General features: G+C 41.4%; 1 protein-coding gene across 1 annotated transcript in view; it reads right to left on the bottom strand.

Moving 5' to 3' along the window:
• Window positions 1-415: 415 nt before the first annotated feature.
• LOC126292114 (uncharacterized) overlaps window positions 416-25,911 on the bottom strand; it is a 132,028-nt gene continuing 106,532 nt past the window's right edge. The window contains exons 10-11 of the mRNA XM_049985940.1: window positions 18,398-18,844; window positions 416-4,053 (exon numbers count right to left, since the gene is read on the bottom strand). Coding sequence (XP_049841897.1) covers window positions 3,235-4,053; window positions 18,398-18,844 — 1,266 coding nt within the window. The 3' untranslated portion in view covers window positions 416-3,234. The remainder of the gene's footprint in view (window positions 4,054-18,397; window positions 18,845-25,911) is intronic.

The raw sequence follows: 25,911 nt of genomic DNA, 5'->3' as shown, positions 1-25,911 counted from the left end.
GCGCCTTGTCCAAGTAGTTCACAATGTTCAACAAAACATGTAAGTTTGGACTTAATGCCTTTCAGTTCGACTGATGCAATTCAACAAGTGAAGTTCAGAATAAGAAATGCAATAAGAATAACAAAAGATTCTTTGATGAATCTGATTCAGACATAGAAAAAATACACTTCAGATCACTGCTTCCGACTGCTCAATACAACGATCATTTTCTGCTGTCAGACACATAAGTAATTAGTAGGGACATCACATAACAGGATTGTCTTAGTTATCTTGGTGTCTGTCTATTAATTAGACTTGATAGTGAAACTAAACAATGATGAAATCATAAAGTTGTTTGTAAATGACAGGGCAAGAAAAAAAAACTCTTGCTGTTTAAATAATCAGTGTTTTTTACCCTGGTACCTTAAACGCACAATAGCAGTATTTGCATTTATATTTATTGTCCAACACTTTATTACATTTTTTTACTTGTAACTTCAAAAAAGCACGGTTTTAAATTTGCAGCTCAAAGTATTACGCAGACAAAAAACATGCCCACATTAGGCAGACTAATAAATATCTGTATTTCAAGTCCGTGGGGCAGAGGATGAAGGAAGGGGTGGGTGGAGGGAAGGGGGGTGGAGGGGCAAGCAGAGATCTTTTTGCCCAGGGCCATCAAGAGTCCAAAATACAGACCTACCAGTATGTATGAAGACAATCTAAGAACAGCGTCACTCCATACCGTCCACTTTCAATATATTAATGACAAAAAAAAAAAAAAATTCCTACAAAGACTAATAAGATGGATTATTTCTTTTGACTTCCCTTTTATAAGAAATGTCTAAAATATCCACCATGTGCTCCATTACTGCATCTGTGAATATTAACAAATAAAGGCACTAGTAGTTTCAGATTTTAAAACAGACCACTCAACAAGATTTTAGAAGTTACGCGACCCTTCACAAACCTGCGAACATGTCTCTTGAATTAGGAACTAAACTTTCATTCTCACAACTACTGTGCAGTTAAGGTAATTTCACAGCCTATTACAATTTGTTTTCCAAAATGTAATCTCACAACCTATTACAATTTGTTTTCCAATTAATACTGTAATCTGGACTGAGGTCAACAGCCTGGAAACAATATGTATAAGGTGAAATATTACACTTTTTATTTTTATATTCTTTCTGAAAATAGGTAGCACAGTCATCACACAACTGCAAACTTAACACTAATTATAAAAAGTGTTATCACTGTTGACATCGTATCACAAGTACTAAATCAAATAAGAAATATGGTGAAACTTAGTGTGGAATTAACAGCCAATATTCCTCTTATTATAATCAGGTACAGATAAGTAGGAACTGTTTTCCTACCTAGAAAAATTATCCAGTACAGAGTACAAAGACCTCAGTCATCACTGACTTAGCAGAGCAGTTAGGGCTCTCTGGCTAAGTACAAAATTGCAGGGAACACAACGAAAGTAATGGTCTACTTACTGTATAAATATTCAAAGGTGACGTATGGATAACCACTATCTTCTGGTACACATTTAGTAAAAAATAATCCTCAGACAAAAACACTCACACAAACTCCCTCACAGAAAAATACAACAGTGACACATATACAAAGTGTCTTTGCATGAACACGTAGGACAGAGTGTTGTCTTATCAGTTGCACATTTTAGTAAAAATACATCAAGCAGACGAAAGATGAAACTATCCATCGAGGAACCCAGAGGTTGCACAAACATGTTAATTCAAACTGCAACTGATACAATTACGTCTATTGTTCATCTGGAGAGCTGCTGGCTGACATAAAAATGAAAAAGTGATTAATCTGGAGTTATGAAAAAACAAAAAACAAAAAAACTGACTTCTTTCACAGGTACTGCTACCTATCTCACTTATGAGAGGTAGACTGCTTCCAAATAATTATTAAAAATACCAGTGCAATGAGTATAAAGTGGCAAAAAATAACCATTATTGCAGCGTATCATCTCATATTAGCAGCTGTGAACAGATAAGACTGCAACTAATTCCCAAATATGACATAACTATATATACATATATATATACACATATTTAAATGCATATTTATTACTAATAAAGACTACACAAATAGTTCAGCTTTACTAGCTGGAGTTTGTATTTACACATTATAGAAATAATATCTTTGGACAGTACTGACTCACTGCAACTGTGATAGCTGCAAACCTGCATTTGCAATTTTGCTCCATGTGTAGGATACTGAAGGAGGGGGGGGAGGGGGGGGGGGCGAGAGTGAGTGAGTGTGTGTGTGTGTGTGTGTGTGTGTGTGTGTGTGTGTGTGTGTGTGTGTGTGTGTGTGTGTGTGTGAGAGAGAGAGAGAGAGAGAGAGAGAGAGAGAGAGAGAGAGAGAGAGAGAGAGAGAGCAGATTTCAGAACATTACTTTCACAAGGCAACAGCAAGGGAGAAAGGGGAGGAAATAGTTCCAAGAGGGAAGAGTAGTTATACACAGATCCTTGTAAGTACACATACAGAATACTTTTGTACTGATGAAATACAATCATTTCAAGCCTATTCAGTTCTCAACAAACAAGCAATTAAGTTTCCCACTGCAGATTCTCAACAGAACTTCAGGCGAGAATGCTTTTCTGGCAAATGCCAATGCCAATGCCAATGCCATTGTTAACCGGTAATGGCTAAAAGGTTTTTAATCAGTCAGGCAAATCTGTGAGAAGTTGAGCACACAAGTGAAATAAATTTTGGCTTGTGATAGAGGGAAATGCATACCCCAGTTCATTAAATGCAACATGATCCAATGGTACATTTTTGTCCATAAGAAGAACATTTTTGATTTCTAAGCGGAATGATTTGCTTTAATTAGAAAAAGCTTCTAGCAGAAAAACAGTTGTGAAAAAGCACTTCATTCATTGTGACCGTGCCGATCGTGAAAAGAGTAGTAACAAACTGCACTCAAAGCATCCATCTCATACCTTTTAATTTTGGCAATATCAAAACTGTAGCATTTCATTGATTAGATATGTTTTAAATTAGTGCTGCTTGGAATTTATCAATAAAGGAATTGAAGTTGCTCATAACATTGCACACTGGCCAGCTAAAAATATTTTGTTGTATTGAGGTGGATAACAGAAAGTCACTGCTAATCACAAATTCGTTGGTATCACAAATCACATTTCATTTGGGGTCTCACACGTTAGGTACACGAACATCGTCCTTCAGAAATAGCCCTCTTTTTCTGGGGCATTACTCTCAGCTTCCGACAACTTCACCTCCACTTGCAGCAGAAGCCGGATGTGCCGAGGAACTCAGTTCTTCTCCCAGAGCATCTAGATCTATGTGATCTGCTAAATCCGGCAGTGCTAGGAATGTGGGGGGTGGAGCCGTGGGAATGCCGCTTCCACTTCCGGCACGGTGCGGCACCTGCAAGCTCGCGAACCCGGGGAGCTCGACCCGCGTGGACGGGTGCGGTGGCGGGATCACGTCGAGGAAGTCCACTAGACCCAGCCGCTCGCGAACTATGTCATCCACCGCCTGCAGGGCAGCCCGCCGGCCAGCATCCTCTTCTGAGCCCGCCACATCGGGATGACCTTCTGCCGAGCAGCAGAGGCCGTCCAACAAGTCCTCGTCAAGAGGGTGTGCGGTGCTGTGGTGGAGCTGTCCCGCGGGCATCTGGGACTCCTCCCTCGGTACGGGTGGTGGTTCTGGGGGTGTGGAAGACAACTGCGTGGGGGTGTGAGGTAGATCTTCCGGCATGCGGGACACGGACAGTTCCGGCGGCGGCAGTGCGTCGTCGCGTGGTGGGTGGGACACTGGCACCTCCGTTACTGTGCAAGGCACTGACAACTCTGTCGGCATCTGGGGCAGTTCCCCTGGTGTGCCAGGTGGCTCCACCTGCACATTCTGCAGTTCTGTCATCATGTGAGGCGCCTCTGCCTGTGTGTTCAGCAGCTCTGAAGATGTGGTGGGAAGTTCCACTACGACATGAGGCAGTTCCGTTGGTGTGTGGGGTGCCTCTGCTGAAGCTGGTGATGAGTCCTCTTTAGGGTTTGCCACACCACTGTCTGGAGTCTGTGAACAAAATACCTCTGTATCAGAACATGAAACATCAGCATTCAATAAAACTCAATCTCTCTCTCTCTCTCTCTCTCTCTCTCTCTCTCTCTCTCTCTCTCTATGTATCTATCTATCCATCCATCTATCTATCCACCTAACTAACTAAAGCATCTTTTACAGGAGTGACTTTAACTCCAATAATCTTCAAGCAGAACTGGAATCAAAACTGATCAGCAACAAGGTTCATGAGAGACTACTCTTTGCAAATCAGTCTACAGCATCTGGCATATTACTTCTACACCATGTCTCACCTCTCATGAGTCACTTTTGTTTAAACATAGGTACCAAACTTTCATGTGTTGCGAATGCAGTCTGCTGTGTAGTTTGGTAGCTGAACACTGAAAATCAGGTTATGAGGGCCCCATCTTTCTACAAGAAAGTAATGCAATTAAGAAACTAGCAGTAACAGTTGATTGATGGTCAAAGCAAAATATGTGGTGCATGTTCACAACAAAGATCACATGATGAATTTTGTCGCCCAAACATTTCAAAACATTTTCACTTCAAATGAAATAATAAGTTTACTGTTAACAGACACAATTTATTTTACTTCTACCGAGTTTCAGAGGTTCAAACCTGCATCATCAGGCGGATTTATTTGGATTATGCGACAGAGTCAGGTGGGATAATCGTACTTGTTCTACCACTCCTAGCATAAATGTTGTCTCTTTCTCTTTTCTGGCATTGTTTTGTTAATAATACATAAAAGCAATTACCAGAAATCTGTAATTATTTTATTTAAGCTATGATTGTTGAATCCATTAATCATTGTGCAACTTCTCTCTTACTGTTGATTAGAATCTAGTTAGTTTACCTGAACCATTTTATTTATAATAATACATGTGATTTGCCATATGCCTACAAACCTGTTGAAGCTGAAATTCTCAGTGAACAAATAGCTGTTTGTTTCTAAATTAGTACAGCACATTTTTAAAATTGCTCAGCCCCCACTTTTCAACATTTTTTTTACTTTCTCCAAAAATTAAGTTTCGAAAGTTATTAGTATTGTTCTGGAAAGTTCCAACTTTAAATTGTGATTATTTATAAAAGCCAGTACCAAAACTTTGTAAGCTAGTTTTTTTCTGATTCCAAAATGCTTACAAGTATGTTAATTATTCAATTCAGAAAATTTAAATTTCTCGATAACAGTGCCTAAAATTTTTCTCATTTTCTATTTACACAGCTCACACTTGAACTCCTCCTTTGCCAATTGTATCAGTGTACCCTTTAATTTTTCCTTACTTTCTGTGTCATTATTTCATACATAACAGCTCTGCATTTCAACATTTTGTGGGACACACAACCACAGTCAGTTCCTATTTTACTACTAGAACATGAACATTGAGTTACAAGTCCGTTCATGTTCTGCCATGAAAATGAAAACTACTTTGTGAATGGAGAATAGCTTTCATTATGCTAACATAATTTAGTCAATCAAAATGTATATCTACTTCGAGGCAGTCTCTGCTCAGATACTGAAACACAAGTTGTGTGTTATTAGCCAGCCAGTGCCAGACTGTGAACAATGTGAATCCACTGAATTGTGACCAAGATTGTATTAGTGTACCACTAGAGAACTTTGCCATTTGCTGCCTATTAATGCAGTTTCCCTATCTGGTTCAAATGTTTACTTCTGCCAAAGCTGAACATCAGAAAAGAAACATGGATTATTATAAACATACATGCAGTTTGAAAACCAATTACTGCAGTATGTGTACACAAACCCTTCGCCAGTTGGATGACAATTATCACTAAACAACTACAAATCTACCAAAGAATGAATACCAGATGAGCAAACTTATACTTTTGGAAGGAAGGAAGATCAGAGTTTCATGTACAGTCAACAGCATGGTCACAGAGATGGATGACAGGGTTATGAAAGAAAGGAGAAGGAAATAGGCCATTCTGTTTTCCCCGGCCTTTGCCAGGGGCAATTTAAGGGGATCATGGAAAACCTAAATATGGATACCCGGATGGAGATTTGAAGAGTCATCCTCCCGAATGTGAATCCAGTTTGCTAAGCTTTGGGGTTATGTGGCACTGATTCAAATTGTCAAATGTTCCTTTTCTGTCATTTTTACATAGCGTAAAACATTACTTACAGCCTGGCCAGCGATGCAATGTTCGTAGTAGTCCCCTGGGACTGTGGCCCTGCCTTTTCAGACAGCACACGTGACACCGACTGCAAAAGGCAGATACGGAAAGCCAACCCTACCACTGTCAGGGCTGGTGACAGCATGGCACCTTCCTGCCAGTTTTCCATAATCAATGAAGTAATACTTCGAACTGGAAACAATGCCACAGGTTGCCCAAACATCATACACAAAATGCATGCATGTCATACTAAATCTCATTTAGCCACGAATTTTCAAACACCTGAAAACTAATAACGGATACAAAAGACCTATATCAGCAACTGGTTGCTGATTAGCTGGGAACACAGCTCCACACACTGGGGCAACTAATAATTGAGAAACTGCTGTTGCTGTATGCAAGTGAGAAGGAGAAAGGTTATTATTTGTCACACTTGAGCATCTTTAGGCTATACTCAGCATTTCATGCACAGATTCAAGCTCAGAGGAAGATATGGCTTCTTGTTATTATTATTATTATTATTATTATTATTATTATTATTATTATTATTATTATTCACATATGGGCCCAATAGGACCACTTGAGGTACACTACATCAGTATCACTTCAGATGGTTGGCCTCCCTTTGCGTCAAAATTTGTTTCATCCTTTCATAATGAAGTCTCTTTCCTTCACCAGACCACAGTGTTCAGTAAATTTTCTAATTTCACTCTTAGCAATTTTCAAATCAAATATCTTTTGTCTGAATATTTTTCTATCTGTAACATCTGCTCGAGTTATACCGGCTACTTTAAGATCCTCCTTAACTGCAGAGACCCATTTAATTGGCTCAGTTTTGCCTTATTTCTGTTTTCATATAATTCTATTGTTTGTTTTGTCAACTTAGTGAGTGCCATTCTTTTAATATGCTCATAAAATTTAAGTCTTCATTTCTCATGTCATGATGTATTCTGTGTAGTCTTCTATTTCCTTATTACTTTTCAGCATATAAGTTTCTATATCAGTAATTCTGAGGCCTAATTTTGCCAATAATCTATGTTTCTATCAAATTTCTTCGATATATCTCTTTCTATTTAAAATTAAAGCTTCCGCTCCATAAAGACATTTAGGTTTGATTGAGGTGCTGTAACGCCTAAGTTTACTGAATCTAGAAAGTAAATTTTTATTATATTTTTTGTTAATCTGAATGCAGATGCCCTTTTTTATAGCAATCTTTGTTTGCAGCTTTTTCCAGAATGTTTTTTTATATGATTGAAAAACCATTTTATTTCTCCATATTTTGTGTTCCAAAATTTTGTTGCATGTCATATATTCCATTTTTTCAAACGATACTTGTAGTCCTACTTTTCCCGCTAATTCTTTGAATTTCAATCTGTTTTTGAGCTGTGGCATTTTCCCTAGTTAAAACTGCCAGATAATTTGCAAAGGTGAGACAAACTTCTCTAATATTACTTCTACCTAACTTGATGAATTGATCTAATTTGACTTGACTTTGGCTCACACCATTCAGTAATTAACTTCTCCAACACACAGTTAAACAGTAATGGGGAGAGTCCATCTCCCTGTCCAACACCAGTCTTTATATCAGACGATTCAGAAATTTCTCCCATGAATTTAACATTAGAGCTAGTGTCACTTTCCATTTCCTTAATCAGTGTTAAGAGTTTTTTTGTTTTTTTCCTCTAGCCCTTGTTCCTTTAAAATTTGGAAAGAGATTCACAACCAACTGGGTTGTAGGCCTTTTTAAAACCCACAAATATATATATACAGTATTGTTACCTGAAATCCTTTGATGCCTAACAAATAGTTTTAAATTAGCAATTTGTTAAAGATGGGATCTATTTGGAAAGTCTGCTTGGTATTCACCAATTTTAGGATCTAACCATTCTTGGCCTTGATCAAGTAAACATTGCAAGAGAATTTTGTATGTGACTGGGAGAATAGAGATTCATCGGTAACTATTAACATTGATTCTATCTCATTTTTAATGCAATGCATGAATTAGGGCAGTTTTCTAGTCATCAGGTATTTTCTAAGTGTGCTACATATGTCCTATTTATTGAGTGATCTCTCTTACAGAGCTAGGGCCAGCTGATTTTAGTAGCTCTGCAACTATACCATCTTCTCCATATGCTTTGTTGTTTTTAAGTCTCTTACTTTGTTTAATTATTTAGATTTCATCAGGTTCTTTGGAATTAGGGTGGTTGTGATTAGTTTGATGTGGTTGGAAAGTATTCGCTGGTTCTGGACAGTTCAATAGTTTTTCAAAGTAAGTAGCAAGTACCCTACACTTTTTCTGGTTGTTAAGAGCCAAACTGCCATTTTCATTTTTGAAGCAAAAATTTTGACCGACTAGCTTTGTTTTGAATGTTTTATGAAAGTTTCTTGTATTGTTGTTTTGGAAGTCTTTTTCAGTTTCTAACAGTTGGGCATTTTTGTAGTTTCCTTTAGTCTGTCAGATTAATTTAAATGTTTCGTTTCTTATAGTTAGAAATGTGTTGCACATATTTTCATTTTTGTTGCTATTCCTATTTTTGAATGCCTTATGCCTAGACTTAGCTGCTGTTTCACAATCTGTGTTCCATGAAGGGTGCTTTCATTTATTTTTTTTAAGCACAATTAAATTTTGTGCTGTTTTGATGAACTTTTCTTTTAGGCCTTGCCAATTGTTGGATTGTTTTTTGTCGAGTTAGTTTGTCAGAACTGGGGTTATTTTAGAAATGTCAAATTTTGGGACAAAAGTTTTTGTTTTGTAGTTTTACTTTTATTTGTGTTAAATAATGGTGAGAATCAATATTAGCCCCTTTCTAACTCGGACATTTAAAATTTATTTGTAGGTAGGGTATGAAATTGCTCCATGATTGATTTGAAATTCTCCAATAAATGTATTGGGTGTCTGGATTTTTTTTGTTTAGAAGGTTTTTTTAAAAATATGTTGACATGATTTTAAGGTTAAAATTTTTTGCACATTTCAACAAGTCTTTGGCCATTCTGGTTGGTCCATTTACACACAAGAAATCTACCCAATCTTTTCTTATATTTTTTCCTCTATACCTTATGGTGCGTTAATATCACCCATTATAATTTTAACATGGTTCAAGGGTAATTTTTGAGATTATACTTTCTAATGTTTCCCAAGCTCATTAACTGTTTCAGGTTTTTTACAGTTATCCTCAACGACCGGTATATAGGCATTAATTAAAGTGTATGCTTTATTTGTGCATTTAAGAGAAGCTGTCGTTAGTCTATTATTTGTGGGTTGTACCTCCGTTATTGAATTTAAAATATTTTTGGAGACTGCAAAAGCAACTCCCAGATTTGGTGTATTATTAAGTATTCTTTTATCAATCTTACTTTTAAAAAGATGATAATTACTGAAATCCATGGTGTTATTATTCATCATTCAGGTTTCCTGAAGTGCTAAAATTTGGATCTTCTGTTCTTTTAATGTATCTCCCAATTTATGAAGTTTCCTTGACTGCAAAAGTGTTTGTAAGTGTTGCAAAAAATGTATTTTGGTTTTAACCTAGCCAAAGAACTCGAACGTCCTCTGTTGAATCACATTATATTTGAACCTGCCGTCCCAGAATCCAGAAGACCAGTTGTGCCAGTAATATTGGCAGTGGATTGACCATCTGGGATAATAATGTGATAATCAAAATGCTCCATGACGATTGTATCTGGAAGCAAGTGAGGCTGAGTAGACTCACTGAATGAACGCAGACTGTTAAGACTGGAAGGATTAGTTCCAGAATATAAATTTCAGCCGCACCACAGGTGAACAGACACTACCAGTCTGTCACTTGCAACAAGGCAGATACAAAGTGGATTTGGTTTTATTTTGCCTCGCTCTGAGACTGCTTATTCTATATTCACAGCTGTCCACCATATATGATAGAATGTTCACTATCCACCATGTGTGACTGGCCAATACCCTAGGCAAGGTCGGATTCTTAGATTTTTAGTTACAAAGTCTTGAAGAATTATTATTTTTTTTATTATTATTATCGAATGTCCCCATAGGAGAACGATAAGCAGGTGATTTATCAATATTTCTTTAGGTTCTTCTTGTTTTGCCAATATTTCTTCATTTTCTCCCCAAAGGCCTTCTTTCTTTCTTCACTCCACTTTGGTCGGTATGGTTTTGGTGCCGTCTCTGAAGTAAACTTCCACTTGTCAATTTTTCTTCTGAATGTATCCCTGTCTGATGCGTCTGTTATGTCAATTTTTGCTTTTGTCAAATCCTTCTTAACTTCAGTTACCCAGGGTATTGTTGCTTTAAGTGATGTCACATAGTCCAATAGACGTTTAGTTAACCTGTTTCCAGGTAATCTGTGTAGGTGTCCATAAAATTTCATTCGTCTCTTTCTGATGTCACTTTCGATTATTATTATTATTATTATTATTATTATTATTATTATTATTACACACGAATGACAAAGTGAAGAAAATTCTGTAACGGAAAGATAATTCATAACTTTTTATAGTATGACTAAACAATGCAACAGTGATCTGTCGAAGCTGATTTCTTTCACCATAAAACATTGTTGCTTTTATTATGGAAACCCAAATACGAGACTTATACACCTCAGAATGTGGTGATGATCAAACAATGGAAATTCCTGTTAAGAATATAAACAATGTAGAAAAAGGCAGATTGCTACTTACCATGAAGCAGACACGTCAAGTTGCAGACAGGCACAATTAAAAAGATGCTTTTCAACTTTCCATACAAAGCTAATACTCACGACCTGCTCATTCATCTTCAAACTGAACCACCACGGAGCTCTGTTCGAGGACATGATGCAACTCGGATCGCTTGGCAACATGGATGATGAGTCGCTGCTAACTGGCTGACAATGCATTGCAAGCAATTAACTGGGAAGTCACTCAGCAATCACACCATCTGTGGAGCCCTTCTTAACTAAACACAAAGGGATTCGCTGCTGATTTGTTGCCATCTCATGCCGGCAATGAGTTGTTTGGGTCGTGCAGAGGGTCTTAATATCTTTTGGTCTGATGTGAGATGTTTGCTCTCTTGTGGGAGAACACTAGTAGGAAAATAGCAAGTCCTCAATCAACCTCAGCAAACAAAGGAAATAATGAAAATAATGACATAAAAATAGCAATATAATATGAATGGACAGATAAAAAGAAATCTACTCACCAGGAGGATGACACACATGCAAAAGGATTTAACTTTTACAAGCTTTCAGAGCCAGTGGCTCCTTCTGGCAGAAGAGTTGAAAAGGAAGGAAGAAGGGTAAAGGAAAAGGACTGGAGAGGTTTAGGGAACGGGCTACATTTTTCATCACTCAGAATCCTGAGTCAGGGAAGACTTACCGGACCAGATCAGAAGGAAACACTGATTGTTGGGGACTGCACTGAATGAGATTTGAAAACCTGAGAGCTTAAAGGTGGACAACAGCATAATATGCAAGACAGAGATTACTACTAACACATCGTGCACAGTTATTAAGAGTGAAAAGCTAAAACAGAGTTGGAGGGGAGATGGTGAAAAATAGACAAGTCAGAAAATGAAAGATGTAGAAAACTAAAAAGTAGTAAAGAAAGGAGTACTTACTTTGAACAAATGCTGAGACAGAAGGAATTAACATAAATTAAGGCCAGGTGGGTGGCGAGACCCAAGGTCGTGTAGTAGTGTTACTTCCCACCTGTGGAGTTCTGAGACACTGGTGTCTGGGGGAAGAATCCAGATGTGGTGAAACATGCACCAAGGTCATGACTGTCATGTTATACAACACACTCTGCAACAGGATATTGTGTGCTCCTGCATATCCTTGTGCTATACCCACTTATCCTGACTGATAACTGGTGGTAGTCATGCCGATGTAAAAGGCCAAACAGTATTTACATATAACTAGTATGTGACATGTGCCGTTTGACAGGTGGCTCTCCCTTTGATAGTGTATATGGTGGCGGTTAGGAGGGTGCATAGGGCAAGCCTTGCAGTGGGGATGGTTACAGGGGTAAGATCAGAGAATAAGGAGATGGGTGCAGAAGGAGCATAGGATCTGACAAGGATATTGTGGGGATTGGGAGGGTGACAAAACGCTATTCTAAGTGCAGTGGGCAAAATCTCAGACAGGATGGATCTCATTTCAGGGCATGATTTTAGGAAGTCATGGCCTTATCGAAGTAGCTGATTATACATCTAAGACCAGGATAACACTGGGTGACAAGTGGTGTGCTGTACCCCTGATCTGTTTGTATGTCTGCCCCCCAAAGGTAAAGTAATTGTTAGTAAGGATTAAATTGATTAAGGTGATCAAGAAGGATATCATAGGCTTGGAATCAGATGGGTGTTGACAGGGAAATTTTCAGCAGCAGACAAAACATGTCCGTGGGAGATGTTGGCATAGAGGGAGATGGCATCAATGGTGACAAGCAAGGTGTGTGGTAGGAGTGGGATGGGCACAAATTTCAGACAATCTTGTGGATCTTAGGAAGAAGGTAAAAGATAGGGGTGCATGGTTTGGTTGGGGTTAGGAGTTCTATGGATTGGGGAGTGTCCTTGTGAGGGGCGTGACGTTTTTAGGAGGGACTGTAGATTAGTTTGAATAATAGGTGGGATCTTGATGGCAGATGCTGTATGTAGCGGTGTCAGACAGCTACTGTAGACCTTCACCCATATACTCCTGTCAGTCAAGTACCACAGTGATAGATCCTTTGTCTGTTGGGAGGATAATGATGGAATCATTACCTGTTGTCTGCAGAACTCCAGGCTCTACGTAGAGCCTGGAGATCTTCAGAGGACAGGTTAGAGTCATGTTGTAGGGAGGGACCTAAGGAAGGGTTGTGAAGCAATGCTGGATGTGAGGAATTCTTGGGAAGCTAGTAAGTAATGTTTCTGAGATAGTGGCGGTGGATCAAGTTGGGATCACGGTCAGAACTGTTCACAACAGGCTTCAATGCCAGGTTCGGTGCTGGAAAATTTTTGGGATTGGGTAGCAAAGTGATATTTCCAGTCGACATTACATGTAAAGGAAAGTAAGTTCTTCACCAAAGCAGCATGGTTAACTGCAGGTTCAGGGCTGAAAGTGAGGCCCACAGATAATTCCAAGGGGAGAGTGCTTTGGATGAGATGTTAAGGACACTGTGTTGTTGTGACTGGTTCTTGTGATTATGAGTTATTACTGGACTGGGAGGCAGTGGTGAAGACTAAGGGATGTTAAGGAGATTGGTCAAGCTCCGTTTGTAGGAGTCTAGTTGTGGTTGATGGTGTGGATGTTTGGGGAGCTGCAGAGGAACAGGAAAGGAAACACCAATGTTGTGGTAGTTTAGGAGTAGGTAGGATAGCTTTTTGAGGTGAAGTCTGGCATGTTGTTGTAGTCTGACGTTGGCTTGGTAGATAACTGCAGGATATTGTAGAAGAAGAGATGTCTGGTGAAGTGGAAACTGGCTAATGAGGCCACAGGTCAGTCACAGATTAGTCGGGTAAGTGCAACAGATTGCTGTATTTGAACTGTAAAAGAGGCTGGTGCATAGTAGGATTACATCCAAAATAAGGAACTTTTCAACATTAGGCCTTTGGGAGTAACTCCAAGGGAGAAGCAAGTTTCAAAAAACAGAATGTGAAACCTTAATTTTGATAGTGCAAAAGCATGTTTTTGAAAAGAATGGATGTAATATATGATGGGATTCATCATGGCAAGTAAGGACAGTTTGGCGAGTTAGAAATGGTGGTAGTGCACAAAACATGAGGTAGATAGTGAAAAAAGATAAAAAAATGGAAAAAAAATTGGAAAAATCAGAAAAATCTGCACAGAAATCCTGAGAACAGGCAATGATCAACAACAGGCAATGAGTGTGTGAGAGCTTCTTGTCACAAAAGTGGTCTATTTGATCAGAAAAAATAATTGGGGAGGGGGGGGGGGGGGGGGGGTATAGGCAAAGTCACAAAAGGAGACGAAATTTTAAAAATGGTCAGACAGAAAGAAATAGTCACAGGAGATAATGGGAACTATATTCTACTTTGCTTGGCAAATAATGTAATTTAGGAGGCAGCAGTAAACAAAAATGTGAAAGAATTGCATATAAACAGTGTAAGTGGAGGGTATGAAAGAAAATAGCTGTCAAATTTGAAAATAAATTGGTGGAAGAAGATCAAGAGAAAGCCCAGCAGTAGTGAACTGTAAGCAAGTTTGTGAACAACAGTGGAATTCTTATATGCAAATTCACAAATAACAATGCATGCATGAAAACTGGAAATAGAAACGATGTAGGGGCAAAGTGTTGATTAATCTGGTTGGTACAGATAATAATCAATCGGAATACTAGCACTAAAGGTAGACAGCAGACAATGGTTTGGACACAACAGATGGCAACGAAGACTGATAAGAGGGTTACATAAGAAGGAATGATGGCCATATGGGCTCTTGTAACAACGAAAATAACTGATTATTGACAATATAATGTAAATGAATAGATTAAAAAGAAATCTACTCACCAAGTGGCGGCAGGGAGATACCCCCACAAAAGGATTTAATTTTTACAAGCTTTCAGAGGCAGTGGCTCCTACTTCTGGCTGAAAGATTGAAGGGGAAAGAAGAGGGGTGAAGTAAAAGGACTGGAGATGTTAGGGAACAGGGTACAATTTAGAAAAGTCACCCAGAACTCCAGGTCAGGGGAGACTTACCAGATGGGATAAGAAGGAGAGACTTGATTGTTGGGGACCACACTGGACAAGATTTGAAAACATGAGATATTAAAGATGGAAGACTTGGTAATATCCAAGACAGAAATTACTACTTAAAACATCGTGCACGAGTTAACAAGAGTGAAAAGCTAAGTGCATTGTATGTAACACAAGCATTTATTCACGGTAAATACTCCTTTCTTCAGTAAATTTGAGTTTTCTACATCTTTCATTTTCTGATTTGTCTATTTTTGACCCCCCCCCCCCGCCCCCCCCCCCCCCCCACTCACATGTCTGTTACATACAATGCTCTTAGTTTTTCTCTCTTATTAACCCGTACACTTTGTTTTAGTAGTAATCTCTGTCTTGCGCATTACCCTGTTGTCTATCTTTAAACTCTCAGGTTTTCAAATCTCGTCCAGTGCATTCGCCAACAATAAATCTTTCCTTCTGATCCAGTCTGATAAGTTTCCCCTGACCAGGCGTTCTGGGTGATCTTTCTAAACTGTACCCCTTTCCCTAAACATCTCCAGTCCTTTTCCTTCACCCCTCTTCCTTACCGCCTTCAACTGTGTGTGTGTGTGTGTGTGTGTGTGTGTGTGTGTGTGTGTGTGTGTGTGTGTGTGTGCGTGTGCGGGCAGGTGTAACTAGATTTTTTTTATCAACTGATTTACATTATCAGTAATTGATCATTTTTGTTGTTATAAAAATAACAAGATACAAATGAACAAAATCAATTACCGTAACATGAATGAGTGTTGTGAGAACAGGTTACCTTCCAGTGTTAGCAGTCAATGCCATGGCCCCTCTATCTGTGCAGGCACAGTCTTTGCACATTCATGGTTTTAGAACTCTACAGCTGTGCGGTGTAGCCATGCAGTCTTGTCACGGTTTGCGCAGCTCCCCCCGTTGGAGGTTCGAGTCCTCCCTCGGGCATAGGTGTATGTGTTGTCCATAGTGTAAGTTAGTTTAAAACAGATTAAGTAGTGCATAAGCCTAGGGACTGATAACCTCAGAAGTTTGGTCCCATAGTCCTTACCCCAAATTTAGAACTCTACAAACAGAGCAGTCAACTGATCATACACGACACGGAGTCAAATGCAACACAGTTGGCAGATGATTTAAATGCAGGCTAGTGACATGCACTCATAATGAGTAGTTGCTTTGGCCAGAAAGCCATTCAGAAACTGATTCAGGATGCTTTTACAGTTCACTCTATCATGTCCTCACCTTCTGCTCCTTCCTATCAGTCACAACCTCTTGAAAGCTATATCTGGTACACTTATGTGTTCATTATAAATAAACACTCTTAATTTGCCATTTTAAAAAACTCTATTGCATTACTGCACAATATTCTAGTATATTCCTGTACGAGAGCCACATGACTTAAATGGTTCACTTACATTTTGTAAGCTGTAATACTAACATGTGGACTAATTAAAAAATACTTTCACAAACACTGGGGAAAATTAGCTTTACAAAAACAATAAATAAAGTTCATATTAAATATGCCAAAAAATCTTTCATTAGATTTCTAAAGATTCCCAGTTGAACATAATGTAAGAGCTTGACATTTTTAGTAATTTAATACCCAGAGTAGTAATTAAATGAACTAAGCAATTTTTGCAACAGTGTCTTTTGAAAGTATTTTCCGAACTGTGATTGTATTCTCCCTGTTTCTGCTACTTTGACAGGGGTTCCTTCAGCTTCTATGCTTGCACTTGGCTAATAATAGCTCGATTTAAAAAAAAAAAAAAAATCCTACAGGCTGTTTATGTGTCTTTGCAGCCACCAGCCGTAAGTTTTCTACTTGCAGATTGCAGCTGTGGGTGGGTGTCATCTATTCTGCTTCTGGTACTGATCAGTTTCTCTACAGTGCTTAAGTAATTTTTTACTAGTTTTCACTTTGAGAAGCCTGTTTCTCACTATAAATTTTACACGTGTGGATATTTTCATCTTATTTTTGTGATTTAATACTCCAAACACAAAGATACAGCTGTCCCCAAACCAGTGTTTGGCGTGAAGCCCACGGTGCTTTATTAGGCACAGTCTGTTGGAGGAGGTATACATTGCCTTTGACCAACTTTTAACTGACTTATCCAGCCAGTTATAGAGGGATGTAAATTTAATGTGGATTCTGAAATATGAAGCAAGTTATCACTTTTCACATGAGCAAAATCATTTCCAGAAGTAAAATAAGGGATAAGTGGCATACCTTACAACCAACTGGGGACCCAAAATTGAACCATTGAACAACCACTAGCTATGCAGTTGTGCACGTGCCCACTGAGCCACACATCCCAGACAAATACTTAATAACATATGAGGGTGGTCTGAAAAGTTCTTGGACTCACTCATAGACCACAGCACGAGGCATGTGATTTTTCCCCAGACATTGGAATTACTTTCAACAGGTTCCATGTGAAACAACGAATAATTTTGTCCAGCAATTGGCTGTAGGCAGCTGTCTGAACTAGTCACAGTGAGAGAATTCTTGAAAATTTAGGAAATCGAATACTGTCCAATGATAATTTTTTTTTTTTAAAAAAAGAATGTTTGATGCCAACTAAAATTAATTTGAGATTCATAAATGTCCACGGTAACGTTTCTATTGAAATTTCCACCATGAAGTATTAGGCTGCGTAATTTAAATGTGGCCATCAAAGTGTCCCAGTTGTTTCCTCTGAAAGATGTCAGAAAAGTGTAATCACACCAGAAATAGTCAATACTGAATTGGAATACTGACATATGAAGGTACATGAAATTGGCATCAGTTATGGGACTTCGACAGAACCTGTTGTCCACTCTTTGCATACAAAAGCTTTGTGGAAGATGAGTGATGTACCTGCTTACATCAAATCAGATATGGATTCACATGACAATTTGCAAACTGTGTTTGCCACTTTGGTAAAAAATAAAGGTAATTTTCTACACCAGTTTGTAAGAATCGATGAAACATGAATATATAACCATTCATAAAAAAAGCAACAAATAAAACAGTGGACAGAAGACAGCTCTTCAGCTCCAAAGAAAGCCTATCAGTGGGAAATGTCAGACATCAGTGGTTTGGAATGTGAAAGGAATTTTGCCTTATGTCTTCAAAAAGTTAAAAAATAACTGCATCACCTTTCAAGAAACTGCACCCTCCCTCAAAACTGTCTCGCCAATAAGAAAACAGAGGAATCTGCGATGTGAAGTTCTGGAACATCCTCCTTAGTTCCCACAGTTGGCTCCCTCAGATTTCCATACCTCGTGAAACTCCACAAGACAAAAAGTCTTCTGCTGGTCAGAACCTTTTGTCCTATTAAGAAGTGATTCGCATCTGCACAGAATTTTGCAATGCTTCCACAGGTGTACTACAGAGAAGAATGTCACTGGAAGATTGCTGCTTGAAGCGTGGTAATGTCACAGGGTATTATGTTGGAAAATAGAAGTTTCTTGAAAATAAAAATTCTCATCATCATTACTGGCCCAAGAGCTTTCCAGACCACATCATACACTACCTTAGTTCAGTCATCGAAACAATAGTAATGTAATATCACTCACTCTGACAGCTTCAAGTGTGTTGGTCTGTGCTTGCAGCCCGAGTGCCTCTAGTGGACAGAGCCGCAGTTCGTGCGTGTCATCATCTGCCACTTCCTTATCACCACGCAATTCACTAGGGTCGTCAACAACCATGGTCTCTGACGGAGTGCCGGCCATACTGCAATCCATCCCAACACTGCTGCTCCCACTGTCCGGGGAGGTTGTTGCAGCCTCCAACTTCAGATCTTCTATTCTTGGCTTCTTCTCTCTGGGCTCTCCGGGTACAGCATCTTCAACTTCTGTTGCTGATTGCAGGTTTTCAGAAGCTCTGCTGGGTACATTGGACTCTGGGGCAGGATTGGATGGAGGTGGCTCTTCGGGATGCGGCGGAGGACGCAGCTTCGAAGTATCCACACGGTATCGTCCACATTCCAGACCCATTGCGACACACAACACATCACCACAAACCTGCAGGACAAGAATGCAACATTTTATACTAATTATTAGAGAGAGAGAGAGAGAGAGAGAGAGAGAGAGAGAGAGAGAGAGAGAGATGGTCACACAAAATCAACTCTCAGTGGGGTATACTTTGAAGCAACCTCTGAAACTGTGTTCTGCCCCACAGTTTTTACCCACGAGTTTCCAGTAGTTCTGTTATGAAAAATATATGCGCAGCTTCCTCAATCTTCTCAATGGCTGGATAAATAATAACTGCATTGGACAGTGTAATACAGTGCAAATGGAAAATGACAAACATGAAAACGAATGTGTTACATTATATTTGTTCGATTAGCCACAGCAAGGTAGCACGACATATCTTATCGGCAACAAAGATACTAATGTAATCTGTATGAAATCTGTAGTACTGCATGATTCGTTGCTTGCTGAACATACCATTTTCTCGTCATTCATATGCCTGTGTTGTAGATATATTTGCTGGAAATATTTACATGCCACAGTAACAATCAAAGCAACAATAATGGGGTTAGCCACCCATTTCTGGGAATGTGGATAGACAAGAAGAGATCTGAGACACCGGCCATTTTGATTGCCGCAAAACTTGGACAGAGGTAAGAGGTTGTGATACTGCATTTGTCTTCAAAACGTTTAAGGAAACTGTGTGTCAAACATCAAAGTTCATACGGTAGTGCTCAGAAAGCAATGCAGAAGTTAAAATTGTGCACATCATGTTTACAGATGGAGGAATGGAAGGTGCTGGATAAAGAAAAAGCATACAGTACATGGTTTTTGCCATCCACGATTTTACCTTAGGCCATATCCTACATAAGCAACAGAAGCAACAGACAGTGCATAACATATGGATATGTAACACTCCGGCTACAAGTGGCAGCATCAACTGATATGGTAAGCCCACATCGTGACTGGCACTGCAGCACAGTGATATCTGTGTCTGGATAAAGGAGACCATAATTAGATTGCTTTGGGGTGCAGCCAATGCAGAGCGCATGAGATCAGCTGTCGTTGGCGCCAAAACTCGCTGTGGTGGATAATCTGTGCCTCTACGAGAAGGCTAAGAACAGGGCTCGCCCGGAAGGCACCAGTCGCAAGTCGGACCCCACAATTGTGGATGGGGTCTAGTATTTGCATCGTTGAAGGTGACGAAGGACTTCCATAGTCTAAATGAGACTGGACCAATGCTTGATACAATTGCAGGAGTACAGAGCAGTCTGCACCCCAGGTGGTATTGCACAGACACCTAAGAACATTGAGATGGGACCAGCACGTCCTCTTCAGCTGGTGAAGATGAGGGAGCCATGTCAACTGGGCATTGAAGACAAGACCCAAGAAGCGATGGGTGTCCACCATCGGGGAACAGTTCCGAATGGGGATGGACTGTATGGCGATGGCACAAATGCACAACACATCTTGGCTGCTGAAAAATTGAAAGCCATGGGAGAGAGCCCATTAGTGCGTCCAGCAGATTGCCCCCCGTAGACGGCGTTCTGCAGTGCCAATTACAGAGGAAGCGAGGTAGATACAAAACTCGTCAGCATACAAAGAGGGGGACACTGTCAGCCCAACAGATGTCACCAGGCCAGTAATGGCTATGAGAAAGAGAAGGACGCTCAGCACGGAACCCTGTGGAACCCCATTTTCTTGCCGATGGGGAGAGCTGTAGGAGGAGCCCCACTTGTACCTGAAAAGAGTGACAAGAAATGAAGTTACGGATTAAAACAGGCAGAATGTCACTAAGACCCCATTCGCGAAAGGTAGTGATGATGTGGTGGCACCAGGTGGTGTCACAGGCTTCATGCAGATCAAAGAAGACTGCAAGGACGTGTTGCCCATGGGCAAAAGCCAACTGAATAGCAGAGTCCAGGTGGATCAAGTCATCCATTGTAGAGGGGCCACAGCAAAAACCACTTTGATTCGATGACAAAAGGTCACGGGATTCAAGAATCCAAAACAGCTGCCAACTCACCATGCGTTCCGGGAGCTTGCAGAGGGTTTAGTAAGACTAATCGGACGGTAGCTATCCAACTGAAGAGGCAGCTTCCCTGGCTTCAACACCGGAACAACAATGCTTTCCTGCCACTGGGTAGGAAAGACTCCCTCACTCCATAGACGGTTGAAGAGTGTCAGTAGATGATGGTGGCCAGCCACCAATAAGTACTGGAGCACTTGGTTGTGTATCCGATCTGGCACATGAGCCGTGTGAGGACAAAGGGCGAGGGCGCTGGCAAATTCCCACTCGCTGAATGGGGCGTTATATGGCTCCGCGCAACAAGAAACAAAAGACAAATGCAGTCGTTCTGAGCTCTCTTTCAGGAGAAGGAACGGGGGTGGATACTGAGACAATGCCAAAGCTTGAGCAAAGAGTTGAGCGAAATTCTCTGCTACAAAGTCTGGATTGGTAAGGACAACACCGTGCACAGAAATTCCTGCAACCCCGGTGGGAGGCCGGTGGTCAAAAATTCGCCTGAGTTTCGCCCAGACTTGTGAAGAGGGGGTGTGTAGTAGTATGGCAGCTACATATCGTTCCCAGCAAATCTGTTTCTGCAATTTGAGTAGGTAGCGGGTGTGGGGCGCTCAAAGTCTGAGTGGATTCATCAATACTGTCTTGTGGCAATACAGGGGAGATGGGAGTAGAAGAGAAGGCACCCCAATCAGTCTTAGATATGGCCCACCGGGGAGTGTGACAGAACGAGAGACATTGAAGGAAGGTCAAAACAATCGGGTAATGGTCGCTGTCACATAATCATCGTGGACTCCCCACTGAATGGAGGGAAGAAGCCCGGACTGCAGATGGAGAGGTCAATGGTAGAGAAAGCGACATGTGACACACTAAAGTGTGTGGGAGTGCCTGTGTTCAGTAAAGAGGGGTCAAGCCCTGACAGAACAGCTTCAACTGTCCTGCCCAGGGCAGTAGTTGTATGACTGCCCCAAAGAGGGTTGTGGGCATTTAAGTCCCCTAATAGCAGGAAGGAAGAAGGGTGATTAGGGGAAGGGATGTGGGTGGCCTGTCAGGTGGGAGGTAGAGATTACAGATTGTGATTGGAGTGGCCAAATGGACCCGACAGCAATGGCTTCCAGAGTGGTATGGAGGGGAACCCATTTACTAACAATGTCCTGGTGGACCAAGGTGTAAACACCACCAGAAGCCCCCAAGGGGCCAATTCAGTTCCGACAGAAAGTGCTGAGCCCAAGATGGGTGGGTGAATAAGAATTGACAAAATGGGTCTCCTGGAATGCAATGGAGGGCCTCGTTGCACACGGCAGATAAAACGAACCCCATACCACTCGAGGTTAGCACTGAGCTCCTCGTCAGTTTGGAGAAAAAGATCTTGGTGGAAAATAATGTCCTGTACAGAGTTCAAAGATTGGTGGGACGTGACGGAGACTGGGACGTCACCGAGATGGTCACAGGCATGCAGGGCGTCGGATTGGGCAGCAGGAGACGTCTCTATGAGCAAAGCACCGGACCACATATTACTCATCGATTTCACTTCGCCAAACTTATCTTTAATTGTCTCCATGAAAAACAAAGTCTTGGTCGAGGCAAAACTTCCGCCATCCACCCTGGTACAAACCAGGTACCGTGGGAAAGGTTTCAACCCAAGCCAGCGAGCTCGACCCTCCTCCCAAGGGTGACCAGGGAGGGGAATGTTGAAGGATCAGAAGGAGTGTCATGTATGTTGCCAGGATGGTGAAGCTTTTGTTGCTTCATGCGCAAGGTGTCCACCTTAGTACCGCCCACTACGATCAGGGGCTCACCCCTTGGGTGCCATCCAGTCACAGCAAGGTCCGTCTGGCATGGCGGCAATTGCCAGGAGTTCTGGTGCCCCAAAGTGATGAGCATCGACTCCTGGGCATACACGAGGCATTAACAGCTCAGGTACTAGCAGTGTAATCCCTGTGGTTTCAGGGGCTCAGCAAAGTGGGTACTTAACAGCTCCACTACACGGACTGGCTACCGTGCTGGTGACCTAGCAGGGGAGGGGGGGGGGGGGGGGGGGGGGGCAAGGTTAAAAGGGAAAGGGGTTGCGAGGGGGAGAGGAACTAGCACCGTGGAAGCTAGGTAGGGAGTTGATTCCCAAATGGCTCACACTGAACGGAAAATTTTGGAAATGGAGGTCAAACCCCAAAGGGGACCCAAAACGCCAAAAAGGAGATGGAAACAGCAAACTAAACAATAGCACAGACCAAAACAAAGCCAGGAGGACAGCCAGGTTGACATAAAGAAGTCCACTAGGAGGGAAAAGAGGGGGCAGGGACAAAGGAGCAAGGGAGGGAGAGGAACAGGATGGTAATGCAGCCTTGAAAGGAAAGGGGACTGCAATAGCTCGGGGGCCCGAGCGCGCCACACACATACCCACAAAAGGACTGTGGGCCCCCTGGGGGGAAAGTGTGTAAGGCAGGGAAGAGTTGTGTAAACCAACACGATACGTGATCACCAATAAAATGTTAGTTCTTCTATGTTTGTTATTGTTAGTTATTACCCACTGCATTGTGTCTATTATTTTACGAGTATTGTGTGAATTTTCTTCGAGAAATATGTGAGTAAATAGCCTGTACAAACTGCCAAAGATGGCTACAATTTTCTTCTTCTTATCGTCCATACTTCCTAATACATAAATTATTTTTGAAGTGCCACGATGTACTAGAATGAATAAAATGTTTATAAAATGCCACACTGTACAAGGTCCTTGCAGTGACACAGTCGCAATTCTTTAAAAAAATCGCTCATGGCCCCTGGCCTGCCGAGGAGCAGAGCAGAGCAGTTCTGGGTCCCTGGATAAACCACGAAAATCCGTCGCATTATGCCACACACAAACAGACCTGGACTGTGGCCAGATTGGTGACACTAGAACCGACGGGCAGGACCTGCACATTATGGCTTCAGATCGGCAGGCCTGATCTGTTAAGAGATACCTGCAGAAACCAATTGCAGTTCTGGCTCATTGTGGAAGTCCAGGTGTTTGGCCGGCTATTCACATGTCATGTATACCATGTAGATGAAATGAGGTTGCAGTGATCAAACCACAAACCAAACGAAAGCAATGGCATGTTGATAGAGAGACAAACAAACACAAACACAAACACACACACAAACACACACACACAAAATTCTAGCTTTCGCAATCCACGGTTGCTTCATCAGGAAAGAGGGAAGGAGAGTGATAGACGAAAGGATGTGGGTTTTAAGGGAGAGGGTAAGGAGTCATTCCAATCCCGGGGGGCGGAAAGACCCACCTTAGGGGGAAAAAAGGACAGGTATACACTCGCGCACACACACACATATCCATCCGCACATATACCAAGAAATCCCCAAACCACCTTCCCTATCCTCTGGCTCCTACCCTTGTAACTGCCCCCGGTGTAAAACCTGTCCAATGCACCCTCCCACCACCACCTACCCCAGTCCCGTAACCCGGAAGGTGTATACGATCAATGGCAGAGCCACGTGTGAAAGCACCCACGTGATTTACCAACTGACCTGCCTACACTGTGAAGCTTTCTATGTGGGAATGACCAGCAACAAACTGTCCATTCGTATGAATGGACACAGGCAGACTGAGTTTGTTGGTAATGAGGATCACCCTGTGGCTAAACATGCTTTGGTGCACAGCCAGCACATCTTGGCACAGTGTTACACCATCCGGGTTATCTGGATACTTCCCACTAACACCAACCTATCAGAACTCCGGAGATGGGAACTTGCCCTTCAATATATCCTCTCTTCCTGTTACCCACCAGGCCTCAACCTCCGCTAATTTCAAGTTGCCGCCGCTCATAGCTCACCTGTCATTCAACAACATCTTTGCCTCTGTACTTCTGCCTTGACTGACATTTCTGCCCAAACTCTTTGCCTTTACATATGTCTGCTTGTGTTTGTATATGTGTGGATAGGTATGTGTGTCAGTGTGTGTGTGCGCGCGAGTGTATACCTGTCCTTTTTTCCCCCTAAGGTGGGTCTTTCCGCCCCCGGGATTGGAATGACTTCTTACCCTCTCTCTTAAAACCCACATCCTTTCGTCTTTCCCTCTCCTTCCCTCTTTCCTGATGAAGCAACCATGGGTTGCGAAAGCTTGAATTACTCTCACAACTAAATTTTCAGCCATAGCTTTTGCCAGAAAATGAGAGCGAGTGAGCGCATGTGTGTGCCCCTCCACACACACACACATTCACATAATCACTCGGACACAACTCATGCACAGAATGACCACCCTCCCCAGTCGCTGCATCAGCAATCTCTAGGAATCAGATCCAAACACACGATTCATCACACCTCCCTTTCTCTTGTCGGCAGCTGCTAACGCTAGTGTCAAGGAGTGGTGGTAGCACTGCCTGCAAGCTGAGGGGAGTGGCAGGAAGGGGAGAAGTAGTAAGAATGAGGGTGCACGAAGCGGCGCACGTACTCGGCTATGCCCAGCCAGTGGCAATGAGAGCACAACGTCTTAGTAAACAAACCATTTGATCTACTGAGACAAAAAAGAGATTTTTCCAGTATTTTTTTCAAATTTGCCTGACATGTTTGAAATTCCCCAACTTCCAGAACTTGTGGCAACCCCGAGTTACTTTAGTGTAATTGATGACCGGCTGCACGTATCAAAACTCATTCTCAAACCATCCAAACAAAGAAAAAGGTGTACCCCATTATAACAGATAAACCCATGTTAATATTGTACATTCTTGTGTTTAGGCCATTTGTCAAGTTTACATAGACCACTCATTGGCAAGACAACTGTTTTGCGTATGCTTGCTGCCAACCCTTGCGAATAAACAATATTGTGCACAATACCAATAGCATTGTGTTATTCAAGGCTGGGTGTGTATTAACTTACGAAAATTTTATTTAATATCAATATGATTGTTTTCAAATTTTCTTGAAATAAGGTAAGTTTAGGCAGCTACCAGACAACTTGCCGCCATGCGCAGAACTGAAATCACGCATAAGCAGTACCTACTTCTGCCTTCTGGATACTTGGAGTGTGATGTTTGGTGTATAAGCAGAGAGATAAAGCAGCCAGAATTTTTTTTTTTTTTCTGAGGCTGCCAAGCTGCCAGATTTG

Source organism: Schistocerca gregaria, chromosome 9 (genome assembly GCF_023897955.1).
Source record: "Schistocerca gregaria isolate iqSchGreg1 chromosome 9, iqSchGreg1.2, whole genome shotgun sequence".
Taxonomy (NCBI): Eukaryota; Metazoa; Arthropoda; class Insecta; order Orthoptera; family Acrididae; genus Schistocerca; species Schistocerca gregaria.
Note: the sequence above shows the minus strand (reverse complement) of the source record. Positions and strands in the feature narration are given on the sequence as shown.